This window comes from Chiloscyllium punctatum, chromosome 41, assembly GCF_047496795.1.
Source record: "Chiloscyllium punctatum isolate Juve2018m chromosome 41, sChiPun1.3, whole genome shotgun sequence".
NCBI lineage: Eukaryota > Metazoa > Chordata > Chondrichthyes > Orectolobiformes > Hemiscylliidae > Chiloscyllium > Chiloscyllium punctatum.
In genome coordinates, this window is record NC_092779.1 from 51,357,123 (window position 1) to 51,372,109 (window position 14,987).

The window sequence follows — 14,987 nt, forward strand, 5'->3', positions numbered from 1 at the left end:
GAGAAAGTGAGGACTGCAGATGCTGGAGATCAGAGCTGAAAATGTGTTGCTGGAAAAGCGCAGCAAGTCAGGCAGCATCCAAGGAGCAAGAGAATCGACGTTTCGGGCATCAGCCCTTCTTCAGGAAGGACCTGCTGCGCTTTTCCAGCAACACATTTTCAGATCATTGGTAGGACCCAACTATTCACAATATGCATTAATGATTTAGATAAAGGAATGAAATTTAATATCTACAAAGTTACAGAAGGTAAAAAAACTGGGTGGGAAGATGAGCTGTGAGGAGGATACAGATATCTTTCAGTGTGATTTGGACAAGCTGAGAGAGTGGGCAAATGCATGGTTGTTGCAGGATAATGTGAATAAATGTGAGGCTATCCATTTCAGCAGCAAAAACAGGAAGATGGATTATTATCTGAATTACTATAAATTGAGAGAGATGAATGTACAACAAGGTTTGGGTGTTTTTGTACACCGGTCGCTGGAGATAAACATGCAGGTGCAGCAGGTAGTAAAGAAGATCTTTGTTGAGAGAGCAGGGATGTCTTGCTGCAATTATACAGGGCCTTGGTGAGACCATACCTGGAATGTTTGTGCAGTTTTGATCTCCTTACCTGAGGAAGGATGTTTTTGCTATCGAGGGAGAGCAGCAAAAGTTTACCAGATTGATTCCTGGGATGGTGGGACTGACGTATGATGAGAGATTGAATTGGTGGGAATTATATTTGCTAGAGTTCAGAAAAATGAGGAAGGATCTTATAGAAACCTAGAAAATTCTAATATTAGAAAGCGTTGATGCAAGAAAAATGTTCCTGATGGTGGTGGAATCCAGAGCCAATGGTCACAGTCAAGATACAGGGTAGTCATGGCTGATAGCTAAGTTCGGTGTCCATAGGAAGGGCCTCAGCCGGGACGTTGGTTCATGTCACACTACAGGTGACCACCACTGCACTATATACACATACACACGCACAGACACTCACACACACTCCTACAGACACACACATTCCCACACTCACACATGCACCTTCTCACAGACTTAGACCCTTGTACACTCACACATATACACTCTCTCACAGACACTTACAACCCCCAACCCCAGAAACGTACACAGACACACACACACACACACAGACACACACACACACAGACACATGAATCTGTACTTGCAGAGTTACATTGAACTTTGCTCAAAAAACTGCATAAATCCATTTAAGACTCTGTTAACTCATTTTTTAGATTAGAATCAGTCTAAACATTATGGCACAGACAACAGCACACAGGGGGCGAACACCTTCAACATATTACCTGGGCTGACATCAATTGTTAAAAGTTAACCTGAGAATGTAATTTTTAAAGAAAGTTTTGTGATTTACGTATGAACGAAGTGAAACTAACATGGTCATTCTAACAGACGAGAGACTTAACAAACAATCCAGCTCTTTTTCAATGTATAATTTCAGTTACATCACACTGTAAACTTTTGCTATAAATTCTGTGTCTTACAATTGTGTACTTCGCAACTACCTGAAGGAGCGGCGCTCCGAAAGCTAGTGCTACCTGTTGGACTATAACCTGATTTTTAACCTAGTCCAACACAGGCATCTCCAAAACAAGATACAGCGTAAACCAGTTAGGACTGAGAACAAGAGAGATTTCTTGGGTATGGGACATACGGCCTCAGACCCTCGGGTGACCATCCAAGGTGGACTTCGGGACAGGCAAAAACACAAAGTGGCTGAGCAGAGGTTGATAACAAAGTTCGGTAGCCATGGGGATAGCCTCAACCGGGGCCTTGGGTTCATATCACACTACAGATGACCCCTCCGCACTATGTACTTACTCACATACGTGCACACAAGCGCATACACACACCTCCTCCAGACCCACACACCCACGCAGACCCTCTCTCATACGCTCAAATATACACCCTCCACACTCACACACGCACCCTCTCATAGACTTAGACCTCTTTACACTTACACACACACAAGTTTGTGGGGTGAATTTGTACTTGCAGAGTTACATTTTATTTTGCTCAAAAACTGCATAAATCTATGTAAGATTCTGTTAATCCCACTTTAGAAATAAAATCAGTCTGACCTAACATTGGGACACAGGCTTTAACTTCACACCTTCAATGCATTATCTGAGTTGAGATGACACCTATTGTTAAAAGCTATCTTGAGAATGTAACTTTAAAAAAATTCTGGGATTTACATATGAGAAACCAAAACTAACAAGATCATTGTAAAAGACAAAAGACTTAAGCTAAATTTGTTCAACCTTATATTCTACGACATTGCAATCCTGTTGCTATAAAGTCTGCGTCTTATGATTCTGCTCCTCAACCACCTGATGAAGAAGCAGCGCTCCAAAAGCTAGTGCTTCCAAATAATCCTGTTGGACTACAACCTGGTGTTGTGATTATTAACTTTGTCCACCCCAGTCCAACACTGGCACCTCTAAATCATGTTTGATAAAAGGAATGGAATTGTTGAAATGAAACCTACTCACAACATAATTTCAATACATCTATTCCATTTAGTCTATCTGAAATTCTTTATCAAAATCTTTTTACAGAGACAACAAGGGATGCCATAAATCAAGATGAATACAAAAATTATTGTTACCATCTGTTACTGGAATTTAATTGCTTTCAATTTTGCATGTGATGGGCATAACTCACACATGCACTTAGAAACAAACTGGAAATGTGGCTGTTGGATCAGGAGGTGTATGCTTCTAATGCTTAAGTAAGCGTTCATAAAGCAAGCAAAGTTTAGTTCCAGGACTATACTTCTGGAATAGGACACTGTTGTCGAGGGAAGTCAATACTGGATAAACATCAATTTAACAACGGTACCAATGTATAAATAAAATTCCTTGCTTCTTAAAATAGATTTATCCGATAAATAAAATAATAATGTTGAAGAGGAATGACTGTCCTTCAGAAGTAGTCCTAAGCTTCCCGGTAGTTCACAATATCCATGCAGATGGATAAGGGGTACTTACTGTCCTTGCTGCCAGCGTGATAAGGATTGCAGTTGTGAAGGTGAAGTAATAGCCAGGGTACACTCCATGCCACAAAGCTGAAAGGATAAATGTTAGAGCTGTGGGGAAGTAAGGGGCCCGGTCATAGCAGACACTGAGAAAATCAGAAAGAGACAAAGTGAAGGGTAAAAAAATTAGACTTTTATATTTCAGTATATCCAATCATACTTCAGCATCCCTTAAAGGAACAGATATGCTTAATTTGATCCACACCTCTGAAGCAGGTGGGACTCAAACCTAGGCCTCTTAGTGAGGAAGTTAAAATGCCACAGAGGGGTCAGTTCCATGCTTTGTTTCTCTTTCAGGACACAATGGGGACTCAAGGGTTAAGCATCCCCTGCCAAAGGACTTACTGCAGTATCAGCTGAAGGCCTGTCCTCTTACGATCCAGACAGAACACCTCAGTAGTACGGAGGCTGACTGTATCTTAGAAATACATTCACCGCCGCTCCCTCACCACCAGACGCCTGGAGGAAGAACGCCTCATCTTCCGCCTCGGAACACTTCAACCCCAAGGCATCAATGTGGATTTCAACAGCTTCCTCATTTCCCCTTCCCCCACCTCACCCTAATTCTAAACTTCCAGCTCAGTAACTGTCCCCATGACTTGTCCGGACTTGTCCTACCTGCCTATCTTCTTTTCCACCTATCCACTCCACCCTCTCTTCCTTGACCTATCACCTTCATCCCCTCCCCCACTCTATGCTACTTTCTCCCCACCCCCACCCTCCTCTAGCTTATCTCTCCACCCTTCAGGCTCACTGCCTTTATTCCTGATGAAGGGCTTTTGCCCGAAACGTCGATTTCGAAGCTACTTGGATGCTGCCTGAACTGCTGTGCTCTTCCAGCACCACTAATCCAGAATCTGGTTTCTAGCATCTGCAGTCATTGTTTTTATCTTAGAAATACAGCCTAGAAGAGCCACATGTGGATTCCCCCGTAGCTCCAGACAGAGGAATTTGCCCTTTCCAGACAAGACTGATAGCCCTTGGCCACAAACCTGTTAAAATGCCTCCCGCTCCCATTGTCTCACGTCCCCTTCCTATTAGCATAGGTTTGTGAATCCCCCATTTACTGAAGGAAGAACCCTTCTGTCATAAACTCTTCCCATCAACACATAATTATGAACAATACGATAATCAGTTTCTGTAATCCAGTCACACGTTATCACAGAACGTCGACAATCATCAAGCTTTGTAAATTCATAATTACCTACTTTAAACTATGCAATGACAATCGCCCATGTGACTGATATACCTTTGTTTAATTCCTATAAAATATACTGTCTCTGGTTGTAAGGCAGAGATTTGCGAAGAACAGTCACTACAGGTAGACACTTGGCTACTTTAGAAACACTTTGAATCTCTTGCCGGCTGTCCGATAATAAAGCAACTGCTGTTGTACAGAAAACTTGTGTCGTCCGGATTTGTGGAACAAAGCAGACAGCAACACCAGTTCAGAGGTAGAGAGAGACAACCACTGTCCTACAAATCATGGCAATCAAATTCATACAGCTGAGCCCAACCAAACGCAAGTGAAACTTAATGACCAGATAACATGTTTTGCTTGTACTCATTATGAATATTGTCTCACTAAATAACTATATCATATTCCATTTTCTAATTAGAACATAGAACAGCACAGCACAGTGCAGGCCCTATGGCCCTCAATGATGTGTGGAACTTTTACCCTACTCTAAGATCAGACTAACCTACATACCCTTCATTGTACTATTTTCCATGTGCCTATCCAAGAGTCACTTAAATGTCTCTAATGTATCTCACTCTACTACCACCGCTGACAGTGCATTCCACGCACTCACCACTCTCTGTGTAAAGAACCTACGATTGAAATCTCCCCTAAACCTTCCTCCAAAATTATGCTTAAAATTATGCCCCCTCATGATCGCCATGTCCACCCGGGGAAAGTCTCTGGCTATTCACTCTATCTATGCCCCTCATCATCTTGTAAATCTCTAACAAGTCAACTCTCATCCTTCTTCATTCCAATGAAAAAATCCCGAGCTCCCTCAAATCTTTCTTCATAACACATGCCCTCCAGTCCAGGCAGTATCCTGGTAAATCTCCTCTGCACCCTCTCCAAAGCTTCCACATCTTTCCTATAATGAGGTGACAAGAACTATATACAGTATTCCAAGTGTGGTCTAACCAGGGGTCAATAAAGCTGCAGCATAACCTTGTGTCTCTTAACCTCAATCTTCCTGCTAATGAAAACCAACACACCATAAACCTTAACAACCCTATCAACGTGGGTGGCAACTTTGAGAGATCTATGGATATGGACCCCAAGATCCCACTGTTCCTCCACACTGCCAAGAATCCCTGCCTTTAACCCCATATTCTCCATTCAAATTCAACCTTCCAAAGTGAATCATTTCACACTTTTCCAGGTTGAACTCCATCTGCCACTTATCAGCCCAGTTCTGCATCCTTCCAATGTCATGTTGCAACCTACAACAGCCGTCCACACTATCCACAACTCCACCAACCTTTGTGTCATCGGGAATTGTACTAACCTACCCTTCCATTTCCTCATCAAGTCATTTATAAAAATTACAAAGAGCAGAGGTCCCAGAACTGATCCCCGCAGAACAGTCCTGGTCATCGAGCTCTCGGCTGAATAATTTCCTCTACTACCACCCTCTGTCTACCATGGGCCAGCCAATTTTGTATCCAGACAGCCAGGTTTCCCTGTATCCCATGCCTCCATAGTTTCTGAATGAGCCAACCACAAGGAACCTTATCAAACACCTTGTTAAAATCCATTTACAGCGTACCCACTGCTCTACCTTTATCAATGTATTTTGTCACATCCTCAAAGAATTCAATAAGGTTTGTGAAGCATGACCCTCACAACGCCATGCTGACCATCTCTCATCAAACTATGGTTTTCAAAGTAATCATAAATCCTGTCAGAATCACCTCCAATACTTTGCCAACCACAGACGTAAGACTGACTGATCTGTAATTTCCAAGATTGTCCCTACTCACTTACTTGAACAAGGCAATAATATTTACCACCCTCCAATCACCTGGCACTGCTCCAGTGAACAGTGAGGATGCAAAGATCACCTCCAAAGGTGCAGCAATCTCTTCCCTCGCTTCCTGTAGTAACCCAGGGTATATCCCAGTCCATGACATTTATCTATCATTGTTATTCAAAATTTTCAGCACATCATCCTTCTTAAAATCAACCTGTTCAAGCATATCAGTCTGCTTCATGCTGTCCTCAGAAACATCAAGTTCCCCCTCAGTGAATACTTAAGCAAAGTATTCATTAAGGACCTCCCCTACCTCCTTCAACTCCAGGCACAATTCCCTTCACTATTCCTGATTGGTCCTCAATCTGGCCATCCACTTATTCCTCACATAAGTGTAGAAGGCCTGAGGGTTTTCCTTAATCCTACCCACTAAAGCTTTTTCATGCCCCTTTCGAGCTCTCCAAGTCTTCAATTCCTTCCTGGTTACCTTGGAACCCTCTAAAGCCCTGTCTGAATCCTGCCTCCTCAACCTTAAGTAAGCTTCCTTCTTCCTCATGACTAGATGTGCCACTTCCCTTGTCACCCAAGGTTCTTTAAATCTACCATCCCTTCATTGCCTCAGTGGGACAAAGTGCTTCCTAAACAACCTTCACATTTCTGTCATGCATTTCCCTAATTATTCCCAATTTAGGCGCCCCAGTTTCTGCCTAATAGCATTGTAATTCCCTCTCCTCCAATTAAATACTTTCCCATACCATCTGGTACTATCTCTCTCCATGAGTGCAATAAAGGTCAGGGAGTTGTGATCACTATCACCAAAATGCTCTCCCACAGAGATCTGGCACCTGGCATAGTTTGTTGCCAAGCATCAAATTCAAAATGGCCTCCCCTCTAGTCAGCCTGTTCATATATTGAGTCAGAAATCCTTCCTGGACACACCTGACAAAAATTGCTCCAGGAGAAAGTGAGGACTGCAGATGCTGGAGATCAGAGCTGAAAATGTGTTGCTGGAAAAGCGCAGCAGGTCAGGCAGCATTCAAGGAGCAGGAGAATCGACGTTTCGGGCATAAGCCCTGCTCCATCCAAACTATTTGAACTAAGGAGGTTCTAATCAAGATTAGAGAAGTTAAAATCTTCCATAACATCAACCTATTATCTGCACCTCTGCAAAATCTGCCTGCCAATCTGCTCCTCCGTGTCTCTGATGCTGGCGGGGGGAGGGGGGAGCTGTAGAAAACTCCCAATAAAGTGACTGGTCCTTTCCTGTTTCTGACTTCCACCCAATACTGACTCTGCAGACAAACCTTTGATGACCTCCCTTTCTGCAGCTGTGATACTATCCCTGATTAGCAATGTCACTCCCCCGCCTCTTTTACCTCCCCCAATCCTTTTTCTAACATCTAAACTCTGGAACATCCAACAATCATACCTGCCCCTATGATATCCAAGTTTCCATAATGGCCACAACACCATAGTTCCAAGTACTGTTCCATGCTCTACATTCGTCATCCTTATTCCTGATACTTCTTGCATTAAAATAAGACACATTTCAACCCATCACACTGACTACACATTTTCCCTATGAAGTGCCTATCCCTTCTCACAGATCCTCTGCACACTGTAGGCTGTTCACTACCTACTCCATCATGTGATCCATAACTCAGGTTCCCACCCCCCTGCCAATATAGGTTAAACCCTCCCGAAGACCTCTAGCAAACCTGGTCCCTAGGATATTGGTGCCCCTCCAGTTCAGGTGCAACCAGTCTTTCTTGTACAGGTCCCACCTTCCCCAGAAGGTATCCCAATGATCCACATATCTAAAGCCCTTCCTCCTACACCAGCCACGAGTTCATCTGAACTCACTCTCTATTCCTAGCCTCACTAGCCTGTGGCACTGGTAGCAATCCTGGAATTACTACTCTGCTTGTCCGGCCTTCTAGCTTCCAACCTAAACACCCTATATTCTGTTTTCAGGTCCTCCTCCATTTCCCTACCTATGTCATTGGTATCGGTTAGAAGACAGATTCACTGAATCTATTGAAACGGGTTATCTGTAGAATATTGACAAATCCACTCAAAATGTACCTATTGTTCGCACATTAAAAAAAAACCTTATACTGTTCTAACGTTTTCAAATATATTCCTGTGTGTGCATCCTCTCCATTTTATGAAGGAGATGTTTACAGAATTCAGCCACTACTTGCAGCCTCAGATCAGTGATGGCTATGGCTATAAAGATAACTGTAGCTGTGAATTTTATTATGGATCATTCTAGTTCGGAGCAGATGAAATCACTAATATCTCCCAGTTCACTGTCTCAACCACTGCTGTTTAAGTAAGGCGACTAACACTCCTTATGCCAGGATGGGAGTATACACTAACTTCTCTCTGACCAAAGAGATGCAAGTGGATTGTGCATGTGGTTTTGCCAGACTTCCTCTCTCCACTATGGCACAGGACATCAGTGACCAAATATACTTGACATTGCAGGCACTACATCTAAATGTCGAGGTGTACTGGAATAGGTTCCATTCCTCGAACATGCACATCCATGCTCAGCTTACTGTATAACTTACTTAATGTCCTGTCACCTGGCAGCAGCCATGCTCCCTTTGTTCCACAACAATCTACTGTTGTTTGAACCAGTACATCAAACCTGATAGCGATTGCTTGCTGAATGATATGGTTTATTCACCAATTTCCTAGTTTATGTCTCTGCTCGGCATCTCAACTATACATGACCAGTAGCATTTAAATGAGTCTGTAATGTACATAATACAATTGAACAAGTGTTACATGTCACATGAGTTATGCAGAATTTTGGTCAACACAAATCCTACACTGCTTGCATGGAATATTGTGCACATGACAACAATCTTGCTTACCTCTTCAGCCAAGCTCCAGTTTGAATGTTCCAACTATCAAGGCACATTTTAAAACTTGTAGCAGTCTGATAATGAAGTATATAAAAAGCAGTTAGTAAATTCAAAGCAGGAGGCTTCTTTCAGTATGAAAGAAGAAAAAACCAGAATGTCTGAAAGAATCTTCAGATATACAGATTTAAAGTACATGTATATTTCCTGAACTTCCAATAAACAGTCAACAGACTGGACGTGAAACATAAACTCTGTTTCTCTCTCCACAGATACTGTGAGACATGCTGAGTTTCTCCAGAACTGTTTTTATTTCAGATTTCGAGCATCCACAGCTTTTTGCTTTGATTATAATATTATGCTGTAAAGTTAGAGGCTTATATTTGTCACTTCATTTATTTCAAGTTTGGGTTCTTGGATGCTGGATTAGTGAGAGATATGCTTTTTCTCTGTGCATCTGAAGTTAATAATTAGTTTGTAAATAGGTCTGTAGCTCAAGTGATTTCTTTTGAAAGAGTTTTTAAGGCCTGGATTTAGAATTAAATGGAGTTGTGTGTACACTTGGTAGAGTCTTATGACCTAACAATGTAAATAAACTCAAGTTTAGATAGTCAAGAGAAGTTTGATGAAGCTTAAGGGAAACACTCATACCTCAACAGATTTTAAAAAAAAGTTACTTTGAACTTTTGCAGTCCTGTGAAGTCCTTGGATGAAGATAGCTGCATAGACCAGTATTTCTCAGAGAAAGAAAAAATATAGTGAAACTAAATTACCTAAGACAGAGTAAGTATTAGTCCCAGACCAGAAGCATGGGGATAAAGCCCTGAAGAGGTTACTTAAAGCAGAGTACATTTATCCATGAGGAAGCTATCTGAAGTTCCAGTCACAAATGACTAAAATCCACTGAACTGTTAAGGACAGCGATTCTATGTAAGTATCGTACAGATGGTGTTTTTGGGTACTGTACCAGGTTATTGCAGTTACGGCAAAGACTTCTTAAAAAGGCAAATGAGTTAACTTTTTCTTTCAAAGGAAATGGTGGATAAACATATGGAAAACTTGCTACAGACAAACAAGACACTGTTGTTCCCAGCTGGAATACTGTATAGTTTTTGTTCCTATGGAGGTAGTCCAGAGATGGTTCACTTGGTTGATCCTGGGTATAGAATGATGAGGAGAGGTTGAATTTATTGGGCCTGAACTCATTGGAGTTAAAAGAATGAGACTTTATAAAATATAAAAAGATTCTTAGGGGAGTTAACAGGGCGGATGCAGACAGGTTGCCTCCTGTTATGGGAGTGTTGAGGACATGAGAGCATAATATCAGAGTAAGGGGTTTCCCAAAAAGAACAGAAAGGAGGATTTTATGTTCTCTCAGAGGATAGTGACTAATGGAATTCTTGACCACAGAGGACTGTTGAGACAGAAGGTGTTAAGTATATTCAGGGCTGGGATAATGAGATTTCAATAAGAGAATCAAGTGTATTGGGGAAGAGGAGCAAGAAATTGGATTTGAGAATTATCAGATCAGCCATGAACTCCCTGAATGGATCAGCAGAATCAATGGACAGAAACAACATTCTGTTCCTTCACCTTATGGGTGTGTCTCAGTACATGCACAAGCTGATTTCGTTCTTTTCAGTTTCTAAGAGTGTTTTGAGATCAATGGGATAACATTTTATATTTAAAATCTTTGAATATGTGTAATAAGTAGAGAATTTAGTTTATTCAATACTATCTTCATGTCTTTTGTGTGGTATTATTGCCATACCTAGTGGCATTATTGCTAGACTATTAAGGCAGAGACCCATATAATGTTCTGGTGATCTGGGTTCAAATCCCACAATGGCAGATGGTGGATTTTGAATTCAATAATGATCTGAAAATAAGAGTTGAATGATGACAATAGACCCATTGCTTATTGTCAGGAAAAACTCATCTGGTTCATGGAAGTCCTTTAGGGAAGGAAATTTTCCATCCTTACCTGGTCTGGCCTACATGAGACTCCAGACCCACAGCAATATGATTGACTCTTAACTGCCCTCTGGGCAATAAATGCTAATGACACCCACATCCCATGAATTATAAAAGTCACGGTCCTATATGAAGTAGACTCGAAGGGCAGAACAGTTAACTTGTAATCCTGTTCATATGATGGTTTTTAAAACACACACCTTCTGTTCAGGTAAGATCAATATATGTACAGAATTCTGCAAACGATATTAATTCCGCGTGCCAAACAATAATTTGGAGGTGCCTAGGTAACAGGGCACAACCATTTCCAGTAGTTGCAAGCAAATTGTTTCAATATCTATGAAAGGTCACATTTCCCAATCTTTCCCTCCTTCCTTGCATTTTGAGCTAAGAGGATTTGAACTATTTCTATGTACCTTTCTAATGGGATTCTCCTGCAATGAAATTTCAAACCAAACCCATTTGTGAACATTCCAGAGAGTTTGGTCTGCTCTCTTGTATTTGAAGTTCCAAGACTCCGCTGCCCTCTCTCTCAGATATCTTCCACGCTGCATTTTTCTTTCCACTTATCAATCGTTAAAAACATCCTGACCACAAATCTCAAAAGACTTCTTTGGGAGAATATATTTTTTATTCTATTTCTTCTCTTGTCAAAGATCTAGTAACAGACTTGATGTGCACAAAAAATCTGGGGGATAGTTTGATGGTAATAAAAGACAATACACAAGCCTCGTGCGTGACCGTGGCAATGCCTAAGAATGGACAGGAAATCACAGATTGGGAGGTGCAATTCACAGGATATAAAGAGCCAGCAAGTGTTACCACACATTGATAGCACCAAAATGTGGAATCACTCCCTCAATTTCAGGCAATAAAAACTAATAAAAGGCTTTAGATCTTTCTACCTTTACAGATCTATATTAGCATTATTGAATCATATGCTGGCAATGACAAATGGACAATAAAGATTTATTTTCTGACAAAGAGAATGAGAGATAATCTTAGTGAAACATAAAATGTTCTGAGAGGCTTGACAGAGTAGATACTGAGAAGATCATTCCCCTCCTGAGGAATCTACAAACAGAGGGACAGTTTAATAGGGGTCTCCCATTTAATACAGAAATGAGGAGGAATGTTTTCTTCTCTTAGAGGTTTATAAGTATTTGGAAATCTCGTTTCTCCCCACCCCCCCCCCCCACCCCTTTTTGTTATAAAGTGCAACTTTATTTGTATTATTATTCTTTGATCCATTAAATTGACAGTTACTAAATATGACTGCATATTTTGCATTGCCTCATCTCCCTCCACTTGACTTGAATTGCTCGATTGGCATTGCCTAACAAAAGCAAAAGACAGAGTATTACTACGCTTTAGTTTTGGAATGCTATGGATCCTTCAGAAGGCTGAATATGGAAAAGGGGGTTGGTAGAAATTAGTCAATCCTCATTAGAGGCTGGAATGTTATGATGAGGACTCAGAGTCTCGTTCATAAGTGACCCATAACTTCTAAGTGCATGTTGGACTTCAAGTGATTCCCACAGTTAAATAGACCATCAAGACTCACTATCAAAATTTAAACAATAACATAGGTCTGATGGACAAGGGGCTATAAAGATGAAGGTACAGATACAACCATACTCAATGTAAGGTCCCAACTTCAGATAATTGGAGAAAAATAAACTTTATTTAAAATAGAGAGGATGCATTATTGATTACACTGTTAGAAATTGTTTCCAAAATATGTATTTGCAATATTAAACAGATTAGTTAATAAATTAGGATCATTTGAACAGTGACAGTATAGTAATGTCATTATCTGGTGTTAATGACTGGAAGACATCATTCTGATTTTCATCCACTTCAAGACAAAATAATTAACAGCAAATTTATTTTTGAAACTCTATTAACTGATTTCCTTTAAAATCTAAAATATTGGTGTACCTGTGAAGAAGTCACACATTGTTTTAAAATCTTAAAAAAGTGCTTTTATACCTTTGTTTCACATATTAGACATCTGAGGTAACTGGTTTATTAATCTGCCATAGAAACAATAAGACTTGCTTTGCATTGTTTCGTAACCAATAGCTGCATGGCAGTCCATATTGGTTTTCCACAACATCAACTGATTGAGCTAGCCAGAGCAACACCAAGTCACTTAAATCTTATATTTGTCAAACAGTCAATTATTTCTCTAGCAGTAATCTGGTCCAACAAATTGAATGCATTAGAAAGACACTGAGTGACAAAACATTGACAATAAACATGCAGCCTCCAAAAAATAACCTCATGCTTCATTAACTCATGCACAAGTGAAAGCAGTTAAGTCAAATTGAATGATTGCTATTATAAAGTTTTAGAATTTAAAATTTGGTCTTTGAATTAATCCTCTTTACTGTCTTAAAAGCTCATCTGTAACTTTAGCAATGTGAATCCAGCCCAAAACAAGGTATTAACCAAACTTAAATAGATGACAAGATGAGAAATTTACAGAATTTATGATTCAAGTAAATCAACTTTGTTTGAGGTAACAACATATAGGTAATTGTGTGAAAAATAAATAGGTACGGTTTTAATCTCATTGGGAATTCAGACATGGCAATACAGACTGCAATATATTGTGTCCAGAATCTACACATGCACATACGAGATTAATTCTCACCTCAATATTCCAGATATTTAGGTTTGAGATTAAGTCCCATCGTAAATTTCCATTTTTATCAAGGCCATTGAACCCAAAGCCACCTGCATTATTGACTGCATCGGCTAAAAGACACAAGAAAAGCAGATAACTAGTCATTGCTTAATTTAGTTTCTCAAAGAGTATCAAAAGGTTTTAGCAGTAGTTAGTAACACTTTGCACTGCTTAAGTTTTTAAATCACAAATTAATCATCAAAGATAACCTACAAAATTAATTTAAGTTAACCACCCACATTACAAAAGGTTCAAATGCAGGGAGATGCATAATTATGTGGAATGCTAATGAGAACAGTTCCTACATGATAAACTAAATGCACAACGGACAAAGACCTTTACCTGTGGCACAGGTTTTGAGGATTGAAATTGACTGAGATTGGACATCAGTAACTCTTCCATCATGATGGAATATATTCATTCATTGTACTCAGCAGAAAGTTTAGTTCAAAACATACTGATACCATAATGATTCAAACACCGGGATGACCTTGTAGTAGGAAAATGTAATTTTTGTGTGTCAAGGTTAATTCATTGAACTGCTACAGTTGACAAAATGTCAGCAAGCAATGTTTGACTCTACTCCCTCTAGGCAAGGGCAAGTTAAGGTGCTGCAAGAAGACAACACAAACAAAAATTGGAATAACACATTTAGCTTATCATCTATGATAATTAGCACTTGGATAACTAGACTGAAATCATAGAATCCCTACAGGGCAGAAACAGGCCCTTCAGCCCAACAAGTCCACACTGACCCCCAAAGAGTAACTCACCAGACCCATTCCCCTACTACTCCACATTTACCCCAGACAAGTGCCCCTAACCTACACATCCCTGATCATCACGGGGAACTTAGCATGGCCAATTCACCAAACTTGCAATTTTTAGACTAGGGGAGGAAACCCATAAAGATACGGGGAGAATTTGCAAACTCTACAGACAGGTGCCTGAGGCTGGAATCAAACCCGGGTCTCTGGCACTGTAAGGCAGCAGTGCTAACCACTAAGCCACCACACCAGCCCATTCTCTCTTTAAAAAAAGCAGTAAAGATGCATCACGAAATGATGTAAGAAGAAACAGAAAATAGATTGATCACATTTAAAATGTTTTCGTCATAGGTTCATTTTCGGGTAGAATAGACTTTGAAAGCTAATGCAGGTTATCAGGAATAAGAGGTTCTTGTCTTATGATCCATATGTTTAATTTGTGTAGTTGGTTAATATGATGGTTACTAGGTGAAACATACTCACAAAAGGTACAGATATTTTTTAACAACAGAACATACGTTTATTACAAAATAGAAGAAATAATCAAAAATAATAACAGGCAGATAGATCTCAACAAAAACATGAAAACAGAGTGCTAAATCTTACTTTATTTTTGACTAAGTCTGAGT

At 40.2% G+C, this 14,987-nt stretch overlaps 1 protein-coding gene across 3 annotated transcripts in view; it reads right to left on the minus strand.

The window, feature by feature from the left end:
* The window catches only part of mboat1 (membrane bound O-acyltransferase domain containing 1), a 123,159-nt gene that overhangs the window by 14,500 nt on the left and 93,672 nt on the right, over positions 1-14,987 (minus strand). For 2 of the 3 annotated variants that reach the window (XM_072560910.1, XM_072560909.1), the window contains 3 exons: positions 13,559-13,662; positions 8,938-9,002; positions 3,013-3,145 (listed from right to left, as the gene is read on the minus strand). In XM_072560910.1, coding sequence (XP_072417011.1) covers positions 3,013-3,145; positions 8,938-9,002; positions 13,559-13,662 — 302 coding nt within the window. The remainder of the gene's footprint in view (positions 1-3,012; positions 3,146-8,937; positions 9,003-13,558; positions 13,663-14,987) is intronic. The other variant, XR_011955060.1, reaches the window with a different exon arrangement.